General features: G+C 25.0%; 2 protein-coding genes and 1 long non-coding RNA gene across 5 annotated transcripts; 2 read left to right on the top strand and 1 right to left on the bottom strand.

Annotated features, from left to right (window-relative positions):
- Positions 1-212: 212 nt before the first annotated feature.
- LOC127286553 (uncharacterized) lies at positions 213-2,975 on the bottom strand. Its single transcript, XR_007843756.1, has 3 exons — positions 2,686-2,975; positions 2,006-2,251; positions 213-449 (listed from the first exon to the last, which is right to left on the bottom strand). It is a non-coding gene; the product is annotated as an uncharacterized LOC127286553 (long non-coding RNA).
- A 147-nt stretch (positions 2,976-3,122) lies between these two features.
- Positions 3,123-9,438, top strand: LOC127286551 (uncharacterized). The gene is made up of 2 exons (XM_051313024.1): positions 3,123-3,289; positions 6,972-9,438. The coding sequence occupies exons 1-2, from the start codon at positions 3,209-3,211 to the stop codon at positions 9,105-9,107; spliced, it is 2,217 nt and encodes a 738-aa protein (XP_051168981.1). The 5' UTR covers positions 3,123-3,208; the 3' UTR covers positions 9,108-9,438.
- Positions 9,439-15,126: 5,688 nt separating this feature from the next.
- On the top strand, positions 15,127-22,227 carry LOC127286552 (uncharacterized). Of its 3 annotated transcripts, none has more exons than XR_007843755.1 (3): positions 15,127-15,790; positions 17,484-20,070; positions 22,083-22,227. XR_007843755.1 is itself a non-coding variant. In XM_051313026.1 (2 exons), the coding sequence occupies exons 1-2, from the start codon at positions 15,710-15,712 to the stop codon at positions 19,581-19,583; spliced, it is 2,181 nt and encodes a 726-aa protein (XP_051168983.1). In that variant the 5' UTR covers positions 15,127-15,709; the 3' UTR covers positions 19,584-20,818. The 3 variants fall into 3 exon arrangements, 1 of the variants encoding a protein (XP_051168983.1); XR_007843754.1 differs by lacking the exon at positions 22,083-22,227 and adding an exon at positions 21,562-21,681; XM_051313026.1 differs by lacking the exon at positions 22,083-22,227 and having other exon boundaries at positions 17,484-20,818.
- The last annotated feature ends 1,331 nt before the right edge of the window (positions 22,228-23,558 follow it).

Here is a 23,558-nt window from a genome sequence, read left to right as displayed (position 1 = left end):
AAAATCTGACATTAGATTCGTAATCAGCGACCCGGAAAACCCCGAGATACCAGGTTTCATAAAAAATTATTAATTTGTACAAGACTTCCTATCATCTTTCATTTAAGGGTTGTTTTTACCCCTAAAAGTAAAAAATGACCTGATCTAGCAAAACGGCCAGACACGGGTATCTTTTTTTTGGTCCTAGTTTCTGAAAATCAGACGGTGTTAATTATAATCGGACGGTGTTATTATTTGAATATAATAAAACATCGATGTTATTTTATTATCTATTCTACGTAATTTATTGCGTTTATGCAGAACGATTAATAATTGGAATTTCACAAAATAGCGTGGAAAATATTATCTATATAAATTATAAGATATTGAAATAATCCTAATTACGTTGTTGGGGCGAATGTAAATAAAATTTCCAAGACTTTTTTTTCCATAATTCCTCAACCTTTAAACTGGAAACACATAAAAAATGTTAACATTGACAATTTTTAGTTTTATTCAACTTTTTTATATTGCTAACACAGAACTGGAAATAAAATGGAATCAAGAGGTATGTATTTAAAAAGTTCATATATTTTTAATTAAAGGTTCTTTAAAAAATTTAATTATTATTGTAATACTGTTTAAAAAAAAGTACTAAAACAGTACCGATTTTAGGTATCAAAATAGAATCAAATGTACCTGAAGTCGGTATTAAATTAATACCTTTCTTTTTTTGCCTTTGATAAATTGTTTATGTCGAAATTCTAGTAAAATGATATTCTATAGATTGTGAGAAAATTCTCTTAGAGTCCAACATGTATTTTATTTTAAAAAAATTTTTAATTAAAAAATGTGTAATAATGTTTATAAATGATTTAGGAAATTGAAAAGACTGTGAAGCCAAATGTTAGAAAATTTGAAAAATCATGGAAAACTCACATAGGCAGAGAATCATTCTTTTATTACAAAAATCACTTTGGAATAATAATTAAAAAAGACACATCGTTTACTCTAACGATAACAACTTTAAAAATTGTTGAAAGATTAAAATTTTTCTGTCCCACTGAAATATCAAAAGAATTCATAACAGTAAATTTTGTTGAAAAGGGAAATAGTACAACTGAATTAACAACAAATGTTGACTGCGTTCCACTATTATCAGTTTCATACAATGTACCAGTGGTGGTAAAAATTAAAACTAAAAATTGGACAGTTTTACCTATTTTTGATTCGAGAAATTTAACATTTCTCACCTCACATAAAGCTGAAAATGAATTTTACAAAAATGTTCAAACCTATGGTTTTGTTGAAAATTATTATACACAAATGTTAGTATCAACAAATGATATTAAGGAAATCTTATCACAAAAATTGAGTTTATTTATTGGTTTGCAAAATCAAGTGGATGTAATAAAATACTACAATTATTTAACAAGTTCTAGTCGATATGTAGATAAAAATGATTCATTATCATATTATTTAATGAATAAACAGCGGATTTTCTTTCGTACAGAAAGGAAAAATAATGCATACGCATATTTAAAAACTCCTTGGATAACACTTACTTATGGATTAGAAGACGTTTTACTATCAACTCGAGGTAAAAGCTGGATTTTATTACACGAAATTGCGCACTATTATGACATGTCGCTTAGTACTGTTGGTTTTGGACCAACAGTTGAAATATGGACAAATATTTTTTCTGCTTTATATGAAAATAAATGTAACTTCAAGGATTATTGGGTTAAATTTTCAGAACCATATAAGAAAAAATTTATATCATTTTATCAAAACAATGTTCCTTTTGAAGAGTGGGGTCATAGAGAAAAACTACAATTTTTATTGAATTTATTTGCCTACGATGGTACGGATAAGTCTTTTAGAGAATTTAACATTCGTTACTATTCAAAAGAACATATACACAAGAATGTTGTAATTCCATTAATTTTAGAAGTATTTTTCGATCTTTACAATATAAATTTATTGCCATTTTTGAAAAAAGTGATCAATTTTAATGTTACAGTACCTTTAGTAAGTCCATATTTAGAAGTACGACTTTTATCCGCACATCCTGTAATGCCTGCTATTGATTTTAATCAAAAGGCAACAGATTTAAAAATCAGAAGTAGAGAAAAAGATTGGCGGCAATCTTTACCTTTAATGTTAATGCGAAAAATGAAGAAAAAATATGTTGATGTTACTTTTATCATTGAAACATCAATTGATCCAAGAAATTTTTGCCTTTATTTGAATAACAATTGTCACAATATTACTGAAAAACAAATGAATATTAAATTACAGTCTGATGTTTATTCTATTTTTATAGCAAAAGAAACAAATGGAACACTTTATATTAGTGATGTGGACTATCACATTATTTCCCAAGAAACAAAAATTCGTTTGATAGTTAATGAAATTACACAAAATAGTATATTTTTACCATTAGTGTATTATGAATTTCATGCCCTAGGTATTGCTGACTGGCGTTTTTTAAACATATTTATAAACTTTAAAACTATGACAATAGGAATAAAACAACTTTCTGGCACAATTCATAATTATTTTCTACAGGAATTATATTTTTCGATAAGTTTAGAACGAAATGGTTGTCTTATTTTTGATTACAAATTAAATGGCACCCAGAAAAATGAACAGCTTATAAATGTAGCACATAAATTTATAGCCAATGACAAAATTCATGTTTACCATGCAGAACCAAGTCGTCTAATGTTTAATTCAATGGTTTATAATAAATTAACACATAATACTTTTGTTCTGACAAATGTAGGTCTAAAAGATGTTAAACACAATGATTTTCAATTTATTTCTTCGGATATTAAAAGAATTGATAAATTTAATTCAAATTATAATATAGACTTAAGCAATAATGCATTGTATAAAATTTATTTAGCACATTATATTCGTATGTTGCATTTAAATAACATGGAAGAATACATTCCAAAGTCTTGGCTTTAATGGCAAAGAAAAAATTTGTTCCTTATTGAAAAAATGTTTCTTAGAAGCAACATTCGTCGATAGGTATATATCACCGATAGATAAGTGTGTGTTGAGAGAGGAGAGTGACACTAGTAGTAACGCTGTCTATTTTCTCTCTCTTCGACGTGTGACTATAATTTGTTATCATATCTGTATTGTTTGGAGCGAAAATAAAAAAAATTTAGTTTTCATTTCATAATTCACCAACCTTCAAACTGGATACACATACAAAATGTTAATATTCAAAATTTTTAGTTTTTTCCTACTTTTTTATATTGCTAACACAAAGCGGACTATAAACTGGAATAAAGAGGTATATATTTAAAAAATTGGAATATTTTTACAAAAGTTCATTAAAATAATTAAATTATTCTAGTCATTTTGCCTTCACTGAGAAAACAATCTATTTAAGTTTAAAAGAATCCTTTTATCATAAGCGAATTTTCCTTTCAATATTTATTTGAAAGGATTTCCTTTTAGGACAAAAGGAAAGTCTTTTAAAGTGTATCCTTTAATTATTAAAAGAATTTAGTTTACTATTTAAAGGAAATATTTTTAAAGAAATAAAAATAAATATAGTTTATTTATTTTTTATTTATTAGTATTGTTAATAATTAAAGAATTACTGTCATTTATTAATTTTAAATAAAATGAAATGAAATTATTTATATTTATTATTATTAATAAGTTAATAGCTTTTTACATAAAACTCGGAAAATTTTCATAATTTCTATTATTTTATATTAATTTTTTTTATACCTTTTTTTCATAGTTTTGAGAGATCAATTATAAAATTAAATTTGAAAATTTTCAATTTAAAGTAAATAAAATTTATAAAGATAAAAAATGATAAAATAGTAAAAATGTCCTTTTTGATTGGTTTAATTTTACAAATTCAATTCACGGAAATTATTTTCCTTTTCACTTTCAATTTTGAAAAATTTTTGGATTAAAATTTTTGAACCCATGGAAATATTAAGGTTATGTTTTATAAAATCATCGATGGTCATTAGTTTTAAAACATTGAAAGTAATACCATTTTCTGTAATAAAAACAGTAAAGGAATAAACAATTTTATTTTTAAAAATAGTACTTTGATTGTTAAAAATTAAAACAAATTAAAATTAATGAAAGTAATTTATTGTAAATGCATAATTGTAATATAAATTAATACTAATAAAATATTTTTTTTTAATTTATTTTTATTTTAAATTATTATTTTTTTATGTCATAAAAGGAATTTATTAGAAAAACAAAAGAAATCTTTTATTCGTCAAACTCTTTTTGTTTTGTCAACAAACGACCAACATTTTTAAATTTAAAAGATGCCTTTTATAATAAAATTAATTCTTTTAACCATTAAAGGACTTGATTTAAAAGGAAAAAAGTTTAATGTTTAATAGATCATTTTTCTCAGTGTTTGATATTAGTTTTTTAAATATTATATTGTATGTATTATAAATTTTTTAAATACACTACTCAGAATAAATTTTAATTTTCTATAGTAAAAAAAAGTAATTTTTCTTATTTGGTTACATTTACATTTACGATTTTTATTTTTCCTTTATTACTAATTGAGAATAGCTTTCATGATTTTTTTTTCAAATTTCTCATCAAACCATATTTACGAGATATAATAAATTTTTCATAATTTTTAGAATTTTAATTGTTTTATTATTTTTGAATTCTCAAAACACTTATTTAAAAATGCATGAATTTTTAAAGTTTTATTTTTAATATTTTACATGAACTTCTTGAAAAATCAGGGCAAAAAATTATAGATATAGTACTTTTTTCTATGTTATTAGTAATTAAATTAATTTATTTGACAAAATTGATCAATTTTTTTATTTAATTATTTTTTTGTTATTTTCATTTAAAAAGCTAATATTTTTTATCAATAAGAAAGGTAAAAATGGAAATGTAACTAATGGATGATTGTAATAAATAAATTACAAATAAATTAATATCAAATTATTTTCTCAATATTTCATAACACCATTTCGTACAGTTTTTACTGCTTTAAAATTTTTGATAAAAAAAAAATTTATTTTAATGTCCTAACTGTTATTATTTATTGTATTATTTTTTTATGCGAAAAATATTAAAATTAGTAAATAAAAAAGATTAAAAAAAGAACATTATTATTATGCAAATAATAAAAATAATGTGAAATCTCTGCTAAGTTAAAAGTATAAAATTTGTTTTGTATTTATTTTGAACAATTTTACTGCTTTATTTTAGATTAAAACCAATTCACAGTAAAAAAAAAATTTGAATCTAAATAGTGTTTGTAAAATAAATTAACTTCAATAATTTTAATGAAATTCTTCATAAAATTCAATTATTTAAAACATTTTTCAATTAAAAATTCTCTTAAATTCAATTATTACCTATATAATTTTGAAACAAGTCCCCCAAGGTGCGCAAGAAGGTGGTTTAAATAAAAATGAATTGGCATTTAAAAATTCTTTTTGATTATGATTCTTAGATGAATAACAAACATTTCTGAATAGTTTTTAAAATCAGTTTAAGTGCCCGATTTAAATAAAATTGAGTTTTTATATAAAAACAGTGTTTTATGGGGAATCAGAATTTATTTAATCTAATAAATACTGTAATAAATGATAAAATAATTACTTATTTTCAATTTTACATATAAATAATTATATTGCTGTAGTGTTTGTGTCCAATTTTAAAAAATTAAATTATAATGTTAAAAGAACGATTTTAAGAGTGACAAAATTTATTTAAGAGAGTCGAATGGTCTCTGAAATTTTTTGGCAAGAAGAGACCTTTAAATATCGCTCTATTAAAACGGCACTAAACGTGAAAATGATAAACATTGATTTTAAAATATACTTTCTTCTCGAAAGACGGACACTTTTTACAAAAGCAGCTAGAGATTCTTGTCTTATATAAATTTCCTAAATCCTAAAGATTATACGAATCCATACAAAAACACGATTGCAAAACGAAAAGTAATATAATGACAGGTACATTACCTCCTGCCGCCGTTAGATGGCAGCAGCATGCAGGTCGCACAAAGTCGCAACTGTTATTAGATTACTTTTCTACCTTTTGTTTTGCAACCATATTTTTCTATGGATTCGTACCATCTTTTGGATTTAGGAAATTTATAAGATGAGAATTTTGGCTGATTTTGTTAAAAGTGTTCGTGTTTCGAGAAAAAAGTATTTTAAAATTAATACTATTTCACGTTCAGAGCGATAATTAAAGCTCTCTTCTTGCCAAAGAATTTCAGATACCGTTCGACACTCTTAATCCATGAATATAAAAACGAAACTAGAAAATAACTTCATTGTTAATAAATTTATATGAACCCAAATCTAAAACATCCATTATCTATACGCATATAAGTATACATTAAATAAATTCTCGTTCCTCATAAAATACTATTTTTAAATATTTAAAACTCAATTTGTTTTAAATTGGGCACGTAAGCTGATTTTAAAACCTATTGAGAAAAGTTTTTTATTCATCTTAGAACCATAATCAAAAAGAATTTTTAAGTGCCAATTCATTTTTATTTAAACCTTCTTCTGGCGCACTGTAAACTATTCAAATATACATTTTTCAATGCAAAATCACCTGAAATTTGATTAATTCTAAAAATCTGGATTTTAGATCTTTTGAAATTCTATTATTTTTTAAAGTATCTTTTTAAAATTCTTCGCCAAATTAAAAATGTTATGAGCATTCAAAAATAAAAATTCATTAAAATTTTAAAAAATTCACATCTTGTAAACGGCTTGTTAAAAAAAATTTGTTTTTAGGGTTCCGTACACCTTCGATGTACCGACAAAAAATCTTTTTTGTCCGAAAAAAGAGTTTATTATTGTCGGTGTACGGAACTCTCGAATTAGTGCGAGTGCAATTCGCACTTGTCCAATTTTTAATCATGAAAGCAAGTCTCAATATAATTATAGATAATTTAATTAAAAAATGTGTAATAATTTCTCAAAATGATTTAGGAAATTGAAAGGACTGTGAAGCCAAGTGTTAGAAAATTTAAAAATTCATGGCAATATAACATGTACGAAGGACCATTCTATCAATACAAAAAACATTTTGGAATAATAATTAAAAAAAATACAACTTTTACACTAACGATAGAAACTTCAAAAGATATTGAAGAATTAAAATTTTTCTGTCCTACTCAAAAAACAGAAAACTTCATAGAAGTAGATTTTCATTCTAATGGAAATAGTACAACAGAATTAACAACAAATTTTGATTGCGTTCCACTATTATCAGTTTCATATAATGTACCAGTGGTGGTAAAAATTAAAACTAAAAATTGGACAATTTTACCTATATTTGATTCGAGAAATTTAACTTTTCTCACCTCACAAAAACATGAACATAAATTTTACAAAAAGATTCAAACTTATGGTTTTGTTGAAAATTATTATACACAAATGTTAGTGTCAGCAAATGATATTAAAGAAATATTATCAAAAAATTTGAGTTTATTTGTTGGATTGCAAAATCAAGTGGATATTATAAAATATTACAATTATTTAACAGGTGCTAGTCGATATGTCGATGCAAATGATTCATTATCATATTTTTTAGTAAACAAGCAACGGTTTTTCTTTCGCACAGAAAGAAATAGTGAACTAGCATATTCAAATCAGAATTGGATAGTATTTTCTGAGGGAATAAAAAATACTTTACAATCAAATCGTGGTCGGAAATGGGTTACATTACATGAAATTGCCCATTATTATGACATATCAAATGATGCTTTCGGTTTTGGACCAACAGTTGAAATATGGACAAATATTTTTTCTGCTTTATATCAAAATAAATTTATTTCCAAGAATTATTGGTTTAAATTTTCAAAATCAGATGAGAAAAATTTTATATCTTTTTATCAAAACAATGTTCCTTTTGTACAGTGGGGTAAAAGAGAAAAACTCCAATTTTTATTGAATTTATTTGCCTATGATGGTACGGATAAGTCTTTTAGAGAATTTAACATTCGTTACTATTCAAAAGAACATATACACAAGAATGTTGTAATTCCATTAATTTTAGAAGTATTTTTCGATCTTTACAATATAAATTTATTGCCATTTTTAAAGAAAGTAATTAATTTTAATGTTACTACTCCTTTAGTAAATCCTGATTTAGAATTACGACTTTTATCTGCTAATCCTGTAATGCCTGCTATTGATTTTAATCTAAAGCCAACAGAATTGTCAGCCAGAAGTAGAGAAAAAGATTGGCGTCAATCTTTACCTTTAATGTTAATACGAAAAATGAAGAAAAAATATGTCAATGTTACTTTTACAATTGAATCACCAATTGATATCACAAATAGTTGTCTTTATTTGAATAACAATTGTCATACTATTGTTGGAAAACTAATAAATATTAAATTACTTTCTGATGTTTATTCTTCTTATATAGCCAAAGAAGAAAATGGAAATCTTTATATTAGTGATGTGAACTATCACATTATTTCCCAAGAAACAAAAATTCATTTGATAGTTAATGAAATTACACAAAATAGTGTATTTTTACCATTAGTGTATTATGAATTTGATGCTTTCGGTTTTTCTGACAGGCGTTTTTTAAAAATATTTATAAACTTCAAAACTATGACAATAGGAATACAACAACTTTTTGGCACAATTCATGATTATTTTTCGGATGAATTATATTTTTCGATAAGTTTAAAACGAAATGGTTCTTTAATTTTTAATTACGATTTTTTTGGCACACAGGAAAATGAACAGCTTATAAATGTAACACATAAATTGAAAGTTAATGATAAAATTTATATGTTCCATGCAGAACCAAGTCGTCTAATGTTTAATTCAAAGGAATATAATAATTTAGAAAATAATACTTTTGTCCTGACAAATATTGGTTTAAAAGATGTTAATGACAATAATTTTAAATTTCTTTTTTTAGATATTAAAAGAATTGATGAATTTAATTCAAATTATAATATAGAATTAAGCAACAATGCATTGTATCAAATTTATTTTTCACATTATATTCGTAGGTTACGTTTTAATAATATGATTGAATATATTCCAAAGTCTTGGATTGAATGGCAGAACCAAAATTTGTTCCTGATTGAAAATGTTCCTTAGAATAGCAATATTCGTCGATCAAATGGAAGGAATAATTTATTGTAATTATAATTTTTCACAATTTTTTTTAGAACTTTATATTAACATTCAGATTGATAAAATTTGTCGGTTAATTTATTTTTACCTAATAGTGTAATAATAATAATGATAATAATAATAAAACTGACATTATTTACTATTTAATGACCTTGTGCTAATTTAAGACATGTTCAGTATCAAAATTTTAAACTTTTTTTTCTTATTTGTATGTATTTTTCATTTTAATAAAAAGCTGTGAATTTACATATGTAAAAAATTATTTGTTAAATAAATATATGTTGCAATAATTATAGTTGAATTCGTATCAATTATTTATGCATATAATTTATTTTTCTATATTTTACTGTTTATATAATATGAGTGTCGAAATCGAAAATATTTTAAGCATTTAAAATAAAAATGGATCCAGGGATTTTATTATTACACCGTCCGACAAAATTTAACTTTTTTTTCACACACGAATAAATCAATGATTTTCAGAAACTAGGGGCTTTTAGGGGAAAAAACAACCATTAAATGAAAGGTGATAGGAAATCTTGTACAAATTAATAATTTTTTATAAAACCTGGTATCTCGGGGTTTTCCGGGTCGCTGATTATGAATCTGATGTCAGATTTTCAAAATTCAAAATGACGGATTCAATATGGCGGTCGAAATTTATAAAAGTTCATCTAATTCACTTGAAACCTGTTACTTGCAGGTTTTTGGGGTCGCTGATAACGAATATGATGTCAGAATTGAAAATTCAAAATGGCGGATCCAATATGGCGGTCGAAATTTATAAATATTAATTATTTTTTGTAAAACTTGGTATCTAGGAGTTTTTGAGGTCGCTGAGTACGAATCTGAAGTCAAATTTTTAAAATTCAAAATGGCAGATTCAATATGGCGTTTGAAATTTATAAAAGTTCGTCGAATTCACTTGAAACTTGAAGGTTTTTGGGGTTGCTGAATACAAATTTGATGTCGGGTTTTCAAAATTCAAAATGTCGAATCCAATATGGTGGTCGAATCTTTGAATCGTAAAAATAAGCCTCTAAAATTTATACAAACGTAATACAAGAGTTGTTATGAAATGTTTCTATTAATTTTATTTAATTGCATTATATTTGTTTAATAAATTTTGATTATAACCTTTTGAATTTATTAATTCTAATAGAAACTTAGTTAATAAATATACGAATTTTCAGATTAAAAATCACTTAAAATAAAAATTTTAAAATGTTGGCTTGCAAATTTTAACAAAAAATTGATCGAACATTTAAATTTTCCAAATTATTTTTCAGATTTGTGATCTTCTCCTTTATTAGATTTGGCGTTTTTATTATTCTTATCTGACATCACTTTCGTACTTAGAGACGCCGAAAGCCCTTAGATACCAAGTTTTATAAAAAAATTAACAATTTTTATAAATTTCAACCGTTATATTGAGTCTGCCATATTGAATTTTAAAAATCTACAATCAGATTCGTACTCAGCGACCCCAAAAACCCAGAGATACGAAGTTTTATAAAAAACTAATAACATTTATAAATTTCGACCACCATATTCGATCCGACATTTTGAATTTTGAAAACCCGACATCGAATTCGTTATCAGCGACCCCAAAAAACCCTAAGTAACAACTTTTAAATGAATTGGTGAATTTTTATAAATTTCGACCGTCATATTGGATCCGCCATTTTGAATTTTGAAAATCTGACATCAGATTCGTAATCAGCGACCCGGAAAACCCCGAGATACCAGGTTTTATAAAAAATTATTAATTTGTACAAGATTTCCTATCATCTTTCATTTAAGGGTTGTTTTTACCCCTAAAAGCAAAAAATGACCTGATCTAGCAAAACGGCCAGACACGGGTATCTTTTTTTTGGTCCTAGTGTCTGAAAATCATTGATTTTTTCGTGTGCGAAAAATCGTGTTGGGCGGTGTTATTCTTTGAATATAATAAAACATCGATGTTATTTTATTATCTATTCTACGTAATTTATTACGTTTATGCAGAACGATTAATAATTATTTAAACAAAGGTAATTGGAATTTCACAAAATAGCGTGAAAAATATTATGTATATAAATTATAAGATATTGAAATAATCCTAATTATGTTGTTGAGGCGAATGTAAATAAAATTTCCAAGACTTTTTTTTCATAATTCCTCAACCTTTAAACTGGAAACACATAAAAAATGTTAACATTGACAGTTTTTAGTTTTTTTCTACTTTTTAATATTACTAACACAGAACTGGAAATAAAATGGAATCAAGAGGTATGTATTCTGCCGTGTTTTCTAAAAACTTAGGTAACTGCAGAATGAAAGATTTCAAGAAAAACGCGAAAAACTGTTTAAACTTCATTGATATGTACCGCAAAGCCTAATTGAAATTTTTAAATGCCGTTTTGTTCCTTCGATTCGTCTAAATTTATTCTTTTTAATTATGTAAAAATAAATGTTGTATTTGTTTAAACATTCAATAAATTATTAAAAATGTAGTTACCGTTATGCTGATTCGAGGGTCGTCGCACGAGAAACTTAGGTAACTGGTAGTTACTTGGTCCCTCGTGCTACGAGCGCCCGTATTAGGCCTCTCGTCGCACAGAAAACTTAGGTAACTGCAGGGAATATATAAGAATTTTCATCTTTCTGGGCAAAAAATAGTAAAAATATATTAAATAATAAACTATAATTATTTAATAAGCTGCGAAAGTTGTCACTGTAATTATTGTTTTTTACAAATATTTAATTTTATGGTTAAATTTATTTTAATTATACAATATTAGAGTCAAATATTATGTATTAACTCAGAATATATTTAATAATAATATAAAATAAAATAAAAATAATATAAAAATAAATTTAAAAAAATAATAAATAATAAAGTGTAATTATTTAGTAAGATGCGAAAGTTATCATTATAATTATTATTTTTTACAAATATTAAACTATATGATTGAATTTATTTTAATTATACAATATTAAAGTCAAATTATTGTAGGTAATGTAGTTCGCTGCTTTATTAACGTTTATTTAAATAATTAAAAACGATTTTAATTTTTTAAATAATTGAACTAAATTAATTATATATTAATCATGAAATAAACATATTACTGAACTTCATTTTCTTAATTTATTAATGCTTTTATGTTATTTATTAAAATTAATAATTAATTTTTCAATAATTGATAAATTATTATTTAGAGTTTTTTATTTCATTATTTATTGTCATTATAAATTATTAATTGCACAAAAAACATTGTAATTTTAAAGAAATGTATAAGATTTTGCAGTTACTTGGTCCTTCAAAACACGGACCTCCTTTTTCGAGGCCTCGTCGCATAGAAAACTTAGGTAACTACAGTGCTCTGATAGCACTCTGTAGTTACCTAAGTTTTCCATGCGACGAGGGCTCGAAAAATGAGGTCCGTGTTTTGAGAAACTTAGGCACTGGTGCAGTTACCTAAGTTCTTCAAATCACGACCTACAAAATACGTCACAACACCCAAAGACACCCAAGTTTTTATAGCAGTTACCTAAGTTTCTCAAATTATCACTCATCAATTTTTGCAGTTACCGGTATTTTCAATTATTTATGCAAAAATTATTATTAATAATATTAACAATTTTTAAAAATAATTTGCATTAACAGGTGTATCTTTTTTCCACGATTCCAACGATATAAGAAACTCATTTTTCGATTTTTTTGCAGTTACCTAAGTTTTTAGAAAACGCGGCAGTATTTAAAAAGTTCATATATTTTTAATTAAAGGTTCATTAAAAAAATTCAATTATTATTGTAATACTGTTAAAAAAAGTACTAAAACAGTACCAAAAACTACTAAAACAGTACCGATTTTAGGTATCAAAATAGAATCAAATGTACCTGAAGTCGGTATTAAATTAATACCTTTCTTTTTTTGCCTTTGATAAATTGTTTATGTCGAAATTCTAGTAAAATGATATTCTATAGATTGTGAGAAAATTCTCTTAGAGTCCAACATGTATTTTATTTTAAAAAAATTTTTAATTAAAAAATGTGTAATAATGTTTATAAATGATTTAGGAAATTGAAAAGACTGTGAAGCCAAATGTTAGAAAATTTGAAAAATCATGGAAAACTCACATAGGCAGAGAATCATTCTTTTATTACAAAAATCACTTTGGAATAATAATTAAAAAAGACACATCGTTTACTCTAACGATAACAACTTTAAAAACTGTTGAAAGACTACAATTTTTCTGTCCCACTGAAATATCAAAAAAATTTATAACAGTAAATTTTGTTCAAAAGGGAAATAGTAAAACTGAATTAACAACAAATGTTAACTGCGTTCCACTATTATCAGGTTCATACAATGTACCAGTGGTGGTAAAAATTAAAACTAAAAATTGGGCAGTTTTACCTATTTTTGATTCGAGAAATTTAACATTTCTCACCTCACATAAAGCTGAAAATGAATTTTACAAAAATGTTCAAACCTATGGTTTTGTTGAAAATTATTATACACAAATGTTAGTGTCAGCAAACGATATTAAAGAAATATTATCAAAAAATTTGAGTTTATTTATTGGTTTGCAAAATCAAGTGGATGTAATAAAATACTACAATTATTTAACAAGTTCTTGTCGATATGTAGATAAAAATGATTCATTATCATATTACTTAATGAATAAACAGCGGATTTTCTTTCGTACAGAAAGGAAAAATAATGCATACGCATATTTGAAAACTCCTTGGATAACACTTACTTATGGAATAGAAGACGTTTTACTATCAACTCGAGGTAAAAGCTGGATTTTATTACACGAAATTGCGCACTATTATGACATGTCGCTTAGTACTGTTGGTTTTGGACCAACAGTTGAAATATGGACAAATATTTTTTCTGCTTTATGGCAAAATAAATTTAACTTCAAGGATTATTGGGTTAAATTTTCAGAACCAGATAAGAAAAAATTTATATCATTTTATCAAAACAATGTTCCTTTTGAAGAGTGGGGTCATAGAGAAAAACTACAATTTTTATTGAATTTATTTGCCTACGATGGTACTGATAAAGCATTTAGAGAATTTAATATTCGTTACTATTCAAATGAATATGTCAACAAGGACTGCATAATTCCATTAATTTTAGAAGTATTTTTCGATCTTTACAATATAAATTTATTGCCATTTTTGAAAAAAGTGATCAATTTTAATGTTACACTACCTTTAGTATATCCTGATTTAGAAGTACTACTTTTATCCCCACATCCTGTAATGCCTGCTATTGATTTTAATCAAAAATCAACAGATTTAAAAATCAGAAGTAGAGAAAAAGATTGGCGGCAATCTTTACCTTTAATGTTAATGCGAAAAATGAAGAAAAAATATGTTGATGTTACTTTTATCATTGAATCATCAATTGATCCAAGAAATTTTTGCCTTTATTTGAATAACAATTGTCACAATATTACTGAAAAACTAATGAATATTAAATTACAGTCTGATGTTTATTCTATTTTTTTAGCGAAAGAAACAAATGGAACACTTTATATTAGTGATGTGGACTATCACATTATTTCCCAAGAAACAAAAATTCATTTGATAGTTAATGAAATTACACAAAATAGTGTATTTTTACCATTAGCGTATTATGAATTTCATGCCCTAGGTATTGCTGACTGGCGTTTTTTAAATATATTTATAAACTTTAAAACTATGACAATAGAAATATACCAATTTTTTGGCGTAATTCATAATTATTTTTCAGATGAATTATATTTTTCGATAAGTTTAGAACGAAATGGTTGTGTTATTTTTAATTACAAATTAAATGGCACCCAGAAAAATGAACAGCTTATAAATGTAGCACATAAATTTATAGCCAATGATAAAATTCATATTTTCCATGCAGAACCAAGTCGTCTAATGTTTAATTCAATGGTTTATAATAAATTAACACATAATACTTTTGTTCTGACAAATGTAGGTCTAAAAGATGTTAAACACAATGATTTTCAATTTATTTCTTCGGATATTAAAAGAATTGATAAATTTAATTCAAATTATAATATAGACTTAAGCAATAATGCATTGTATAAAATTTATTTAGCACATTATATTCGTATGTTGCATTTAAATAACATGGAAGAATACATTCCAAAGTCTTGGGTTTAATGGCAGAGAAAAAATTTGTTCCTTATTGAAAAAATGTTTCTTAGAAGCAACATTCGTCGATAGGTATCACAGAAAATTAAAAGGCATTAAAATAAGCTGCAACGCTTCTTATTTTTATCCAATTTTGCTTATTTTAATCCATTTTGGTATTAAAATAAGCAAAATTGGATTAAAATAAAAAGCGTTGCAGCTTATTTTAATGCCTTTTAATTTTCTGTGATATCACCGATAGATAAGTGTGTGTTGAGGGAGGAGAGTGACACTAGTAGTAACGCTGTCTATTTTCTCTCTCTTCGACGTGTGACTATAATTTGTTATCATATCTGTATTGTTTGGACCGAAAATAAATAAAAATTTAGTTTTCATTTCATAATTTACCAACCGTCAAACTGGATACAAATACAAAATGTTAATTTTCAAAATTTTAAGTTTTTTTCTACTTTTTTATATTGCCAACACAAAACGGGACACAAACTGGAATAAAGAGGTATATATTTAAAAAATTGGAATATTTTTACAAAAGTTCATTAAAATAATTAAAATATTCTAGTCATTTTGCCTTTGATATTAGTTTTTTAAATATTATATTGTATGTATTAAAAATTTTTTAAATACACGACTCAGAATAAATTGTAATTTTCTATAGTAAAAAAAATAATTTTTCTTATTTGGTTACTCTATGCTTTACATTTACATTTACGATTTTTATTTTTCCTTTATTACTAATTGAGAATAGCTTTCATAATTTTTTTTTTCAATTTTCTCATCAAACCATATTTACGAGATATAAATTTTTCATAATTTTTAGAATTTTAATTGTTTTATTATTTTTGATTTCTCAAAACACTTATTTAAAAATGCATGGATTTTTAAAGTTTTATTTTTAATATTTTACATGAACTTCTTGAAAAATCTGGGCAAAAAATTATAGATATAGTACTTTTTTTTATGTTATTAGTAATTAAATTAATTTATTTGACAAAATAGATCAATTTTTTTGTTTAATTATTTTTTTGTTATTTTCATTTAAAAAGCTAATATTTTTTATCAATAAGAATGGTAAAAAATGGATGGTTGTAATAAATAAATTACAAATAAATTAATATCAAATTATTTTCTCAATATTTCATAAGACCATTTCGTACAATTTTTACTGCTTTAAAATTTTTGATAAAAAAAATATTATTTTAATGTCTTAACTGTTATTACTTATTTTATTATTTTTTTATGCCTAAAATATTAAAATCAGTAAATAAAAAAGATTAAAAAAAAGAACATTATTATTATGCAAATAATAAAGATAATGTGAAATCTCTGCTAAGTTAAAAGTATAAAATTTATTTTGTAATTATTTTGAACAATTTTACTCCTTTATTTTAGATTAAAACTAATTTAAAGTAAAAACAAAGGGTATAGGGGGTAAAAGATACAGAAAGTGACGTTGCAGAATTTTATATTCATAGGGGTAGCAATATATGGTGTCAATTTGAACAGAATACCTGCAACGGCACTTTTTGTATCCTTAACCCCCTATACCCTTTGAATCTAAATATTATTTGTAAAATAAATTAATTTCAAAAATTTTCATGAAATTCTTCATAAAATTCAATTATTTAAAACATTTTTGAATTAAAAATTCTTTGAAATTCAATTATTGTCTGTATAATTCTTTGAAACAAGTCCTCAGCTATTTAAATATACATTTTTCAATGCAAAATCACCTGAAATTTGATTAATTCTAAAAATCTGGATTTTAGATCTTTTGAAATTCTATTACTTTTTAAAGTATTTTCTTAACCATTTACGAGATATAAATTTTTCATAAATTTTAGAATTTTAATGATTTCTTATTATTGAATGTTTATAACTTTTTTAAAAATGCATGAATTTTAAAAGTTGTATTTTAAATTGTGTTTATTTTACATGGACTTTTTAAAAAGTCTGTGCAAAAAATTATACAAAAATATTTTACTTTATTTGTTTTGCTATTTAAATTTAAAAATTTTAATATTTTTTTTAGAAATTCTATTATTTAAGTTGTTTTTAAATTCTTTGCTAAATTATGAAATCTAGTCTCAATTTATATAGAACTAGAGGAAAGAAAAGGTTACATATTTATATATACAAATCGTGTAATTGGAAATTTAAAAAATTTGTAATAATTTTTAAAAACAATTTAGGAAATTGAAAGGACTGTGAAGCCAAGTGTTATAAAATTTGAAAATTTATGGAGATATGTAAATTACAAAGGACCATTTTTTCACTACAAAAATCATTTTGGAATAATAATTAAAAAAGACACATCGTTTACTCTAACGATAACAACTTTAAAAATTGTTGAAAGATTAAAATTTTTCTGTCCCACTGAAATATCAAAAGAATTCATAACAGTAAATTTTGCTGAAAAGGGAAATAGTACAACTGAATTAACAACAAATGTTGACTGCGTTCCACTATTATCAGGTTCATACAATGTACCAGTGGTGGTAAAAATTAAAACTAAAAATTGGGCAGTTTTACCTATTTTTGATTCGAGAAATTTAACTTTTCTCACTTCACACAAAGCTGAAAATGAATTTTACAAAAATGTTCAAACCTATGGTTTTGTTGAAAATTATTACACACAAATGTTAGTGTCAGCAAACGATATTAAAGAAATATTATCAAAAAATTTGAGTTTATTTATTGCATTGCAAAATCAAGTGGATGTAATAAAATACTACAATTATTTAACAAGTTCTAGTCGATATGTAGATAAAAATGATTCACTATCATATTATTTAATAAACAAGCAGCGAATTTTCTTTCGTACAGAAAGGCAAAATAATGCACTTGCATATGCAGGCAGTAATTGGCTTGAATTTACCTATGGATTAGAAGATGTTTTACAACCAATTCGAGCTGAAGAGTGGGTTTTATTACACGAAATCGCTCATCAATATGATATATCGGTTTCGACGCATGGTTTTGGACCAACAGTTGAAATATGGACAAATATTTATCCTGCCTTCTATCAAAATAAATTTATCTTGAAGAATTATTGGGTTAAATTTTCAGAATCAGATAAGAAAAAATTTATATCATTTTATCAAAACAATGTTCCTTTTGAAGAGTGGGGTCATAGAGAAAAACTACAATTTTTATTGAATTTATTTGCCTACGATGGTACTGATAAAGCATTTACAGAATTTAATATTCGTTACTATTCAAATGAATATGTCAACAAGGACTGCATAATTCCATTAATTTTAGAAGTATTTTTCGATCTTTACAATATAAATTTATTGCCATTTTTGAAAAAAGTGATCAATTTTAATGTTACACTACCTTTAGTATATCCTGATTTAGAAGTACTACTTTTATCCGCACATCCTGTAATGCCTGCTATTGATTTTAATCAAAAGTCAACAGATTTAAAAATCAGAAGTAGAGAAAAAGATTGGCGGCAATCTTTACCTTTAATGTTAATGCGAAAAATGAAGAAAAAATATGTTGATGTTACTTTTATCATTGAATCATCAATTGATCCAAGAAATTTTTGCCTTTATTTGAATAACAATTGTCACAATATTACTGAAAAACTAATGAATATTAAATTACAGTCTGATGTTTATTCTATTTTTTTAGCGAAAGAAACAAATGGAACACTTTATATTAGTGATGTGGACTATCACATTATTTCCCAAGAAACAAAAATTCATTTGATAGTTAAAGAAATTAAACAAAGTGAAATATTTTTACCTTTAAATTATAATCATTTTGAGGCCCTAGGTATTGCTGACTGGTGTTTTGTAAACCTATTTATAAACTTTAAAACTATGACAATAAGAATAAAACAAGGTTATAGCGATATTCATTATGTATTTGAAAATGAAACATATTTTTCGATAAGTTTAGAACGAAATGGTTCTTTTATTTTTGATTACAATATATTCGGCGGTCCGAAAAATGATAAACCACTTGTAAATGTAGAACATAAATTTAGAGTCAATGATAAAATTCATATTTACCATGTAGAACCACATCGTCTAAGGTTTAATTCAAAGCAATATAATAATTTGAAAAATAATACTTTTGTCCTGACAAATATAGGTTTAAAAGATGTTAAACACAATGATTTTCAATTTATTTCTTCGGATATTAAAAGAATTGATGAATTTCATTCAAATTATAGTACAGACTTAAGCAATAATGCATTGTATAAAATTTATTTAGCACATTATATTCGTATGTTGCATTTAAATAACATGGAAGAATACATTCCAAAGTCTTGGGTTTAATGGCAGAGAAAAAATTTGTTCCTTATTGAAAAAATGTTTCTTAGAAGCAACATTCGTCGATAGGTATCACAGAAAATTAAAAGGCATTAAAATAAGCTGCAACGCTTCTTATTTTTATCCAATTTTGCTTATTTTAATCCATTTTGGTATTAAAATAAGCAAAATTGGATTAAAATAAAAAGCGTTGCAGCTTATTTTAATGCCTTTTAATTTTCTGTGATATCACCGATAGATAAGTGTGTGTTGAGGGAGGAGAGTGACACTAGTAGTAACGCTGTCTATTTTCTCTCTCTTCGACGTGTGACTATAATTTGTTATCATATCTGTATTGTTTGGACCGAAAATAAATAAAAATTTAGTTTTCATTTCATAATTCACCAACCGTCAAACTAGATACAAATACAAAATGTTAATTTTCAAAATTTTAAGTTTTTTTCTACTTTTTTATATTGCCAACACAAAACGGGACACAAACTGGAATAAAGAGGTATATATTTAAAAAATTGGAATATTTTTACAAAAGTTCATTAAAATAATTAAAATATTCTAGTCATTTTGCCTTTGATATTAGTTTTTTAAATATTATATTGTATGTATTATAAATTTTTTAAATACTCGACTTAGAATAAATTGTAATTTTCTATAGTAAAAAATAGTATATTACGATACTAGGCCAGAAAGTTGGATTTCCTGGCGGGCGTGAAATATAAGGCCGAGGCGAAGCCGAGGCCTTATATCACGCTCAGCAGGGCATCAAACTTTTTGGCCGTGTGTCGTATACAATTTTTCTTTATCCCCACTCGAAAGTACGTTTAATAATTATTATTTTTTAATAAAATGTGCATTAACCATGTGTCTACTGCTGTGGCTCGCGTCAACGCGCCCTCCCGGCCACGTAGCGAAGCTTGTAGCAGAAGGCTTAGTTACAGATGACAGGTAGCCCGCCCGACTTTTGCAAAGCCGAGGCGAAGCCGAGGTTTTGCTGGTCGGGGCGGGCGTCAAAATTATATGAAAAATATAAATAAAATAATATAATATAATTTGTCTTATTTGGTTACTTTATGCTTTACATTTACATTTACGATTTTTATTTTTCCTTTATTACTAATTGAGAATAGCTTTCATGATTTTTTTTTCAATTTTCTCATCAAACCATATTTACGAGATATAAATTTTTCATAATTTTTAGAATTTTAATTGTTTTATTATTTTTGATTTCTCAAAACACTTATTTAAAAATGCATGGATTTTTAAAGTTTTATTTTTAATATTTTACATGAACTTCTTGAAAAATCTGGGCAAAAAATTATAGATATAGTACTTTTTTTTATGTTATTAGTAATTAAATTAATTTATTTGACAAAATTGATCAATTTTTTTATTTAATTATTTTTTTGTTATTTTCATTTAAAAAGCTAATATTTTTTATCAATAAAAATGGTAAAAATGGATGGTTGTAATAAATAAATTACAAATAAATTAATATCAAATTATTTTCTCAATATTTCATAACACCATTTTGTACAGTTTTTACTGCTTTAAAATTTTTGATGAAAAAAAATATTATTTTAATGTCTTAACTGTTATTACTTATTTTATTATTTTTTTATGCGTAAAATATTAAAATCAGTAAATAAAAAAAGATTTAAAAAAAGAACATTATTATTATGCAAATAATAAAGATAATGTGAAATCTCTGCTAAATTAAAAGTATAAAATTTATTTTGTAATTATTTTGAACAATTTTACTCCTTTATTTTAGATTAAAACTAATTTAAAGTAAAAACAAAGGGTATAGGGGGTAAAAGATACAAAAAGTGACGTTGCAGAATTTTATATTCATAGGGGTAGCAATATATGGTGTCAATTTGAACAGAATACCTGCAACGGCACTTTTTGTATCCTTAACCCCCCATACCCTTTGAATCTAAATATTATTTGTAAAATAAATTAATTTAAAAATTAAATATTTTTTTAGAAATTCTATTATTTAAGTTGTTTTTAAATTCTTTGCTACATTATGAAATCTAGTCTCAATTTATATAGAACTAGAGGAAAAGAAGGTTACATATTTACATACAAATCGTGTAGTTGGAAATAGTACAACTGAATTAACAACAAATGTTGACTGCGTTCCACTATTATCAGGTTCATACAATGTACCAGTGGTGGTAAAAATTAAAACCAAAAATTGGACAGTTTTACCTATTTTTGATTCGAGAAATTTAACTTTTCTCACTTCACACAAAGCTGAAAATGAATTTTACAAAAATGTTCAAACCTATGGTTTTGTTGAAAATTATTATACACAAATGTTACTGTCAGCAAACGATATTAATGAAATCTTATCAAAAAATTTGAGTTTATTTATTGCATTGCAAAATCAAGTGGATGTAATAAAATACTACAATTATTTAACAAGTTCTAGTCGATATGTAGATAAAAATGATTCATTATCATATTATTTAATAAACAAGCAGCGAATTTTCTTTCGTACAGAAAGGCAAAATAATGCACCTGCCTATGGAGGCTGTAATTGGCTGGAATTTACCTATGGATTAGTAGATGTTTTACAACCAATTCGAGCTAAAGAGTGGGTTTTATTACACGAAATTGCTCATCAATATGATATATCAGGTTCGACGCATGGTTTTGGATCAACTATTAATTATTGGACAAATATTTATCCTGCCTTCTATCAAAATAAATTTATCTTGAAGAATTATTGGGTTAAATTTTCAGAATCACATATAAATGAATTTTTATCAAGTTATCAAAATAATGGTACTTCCACAAAGTGGGGCTATGAAGAAAAATTACATCTTTTTTTGAGTTTATTTGCCTACGATGGTACTGATAAAGCATTTAGAGAATTTAATATTCGTTACTATTCAAAAGAATATCTCAACAAGGACTGCATAATTCCATTAATTTTAGAAGTATTTTTCGATCTTTACAATATAAATTTATTGCCATTTTTGAAAAAAGTAATCAATTTTAATGTTACACTACCTTTAGTAAATCCTGATTTAGAAGTACGACTTTTATCCGCACATCCTGTAATGCCTGCTATTGATTTTAATGTAAAGCCAACAGAATTATCAGCCAGAAGTAGAGAAAAAGATTGGCGGCAATCTTTACCTTTAATGTTAATGCGAAAAATGAAGAAAAATTATGTCGACGTTAATTTTATTATTGAATCATCAATTGATCCAAGAAATTTTTGTCTTTATTTGAATAACAATTGTCACAATATTACTGGAAAACTAATGAATATTAAATTACAGTCTGATGTTTATTCTATATTTATAGCGAAAGAAAAAAATGGAAATCTTTATTTTAGTCATGTGGACTTTCACATTATTTCCCAAGAAACAAACATTCATTTGATAGTTAATGAAATTACACAAAATAGTGTATTTTTACCATTAGTGTATTATGATTTTCATGCCCTAGGTTATGATGACTGGCGTTTTTTAAACATATTTATAAATTATAAAACAATGACAATAGAAATTTACCAATTTTTTGGCGTAATTCATACTTATTTTCCAAAGGAATTATATTTTTCGATAAGTTTAGAACGAAATGATTCTATAATTTTTTATTACGATTTTTTTGGCACACAGGAAAATGAACAGCTTATAAATGTAACACATAAATTGAAAGTTAATGATAAAATTCATATATTCCATGCAGAACCACCAGGTCGTCTGCTGCTTAATTCGAAGAGATATAATAAATTAAAAAATAATACTTTTGTCCTGACAAATATAGGTTTAAAAGATGTTAATGACAATGATTTTAAAATTATTTCTTTGGATATTAAAAGAATTGATGAATTGAATTCAAATTATAATTTAGACTTAAGCAATAATGCATTGTATAAAATTTATTTAGCACATTATATTCGTATGTTGCATTTATATAACATGGAAGAATACATTCCAAAGTCTTGGTTTAATGAAGAATTGT

Source organism: Leptopilina boulardi, unplaced genomic scaffold (genome assembly GCF_019393585.1).
Source record: "Leptopilina boulardi isolate dan_hultmark-lab unplaced genomic scaffold, ZJU_Lbou_2.1 LbouV2_362, whole genome shotgun sequence".
Classification (NCBI taxonomy): domain Eukaryota; kingdom Metazoa; phylum Arthropoda; class Insecta; order Hymenoptera; family Figitidae; genus Leptopilina; species Leptopilina boulardi.
This window is presented reverse-complemented; position numbering and strand designations above follow the sequence as displayed.

Coding starts and splice junctions, on each gene's coding strand:
- LOC127286552 (XM_051313026.1), top strand. CDS start 15,710: ATGTTAATTTTCAAAATTTTAAGTTTTTTTCTACTTTTTTATATTGCC. Junction 15,791..17,483: donor ACACAAACTGGAATAAAGAG/GTATATATTTAA, acceptor AAAACAATTTAG/GAAATTGAAAGGACTGTGAA.
- LOC127286551 (XM_051313024.1), top strand. CDS start 3,209: ATGTTAATATTCAAAATTTTTAGTTTTTTCCTACTTTTTTATATTGCT. Junction 3,290..6,971: donor CTATAAACTGGAATAAAGAG/GTATATATTTAA, acceptor AAAATGATTTAG/GAAATTGAAAGGACTGTGAA.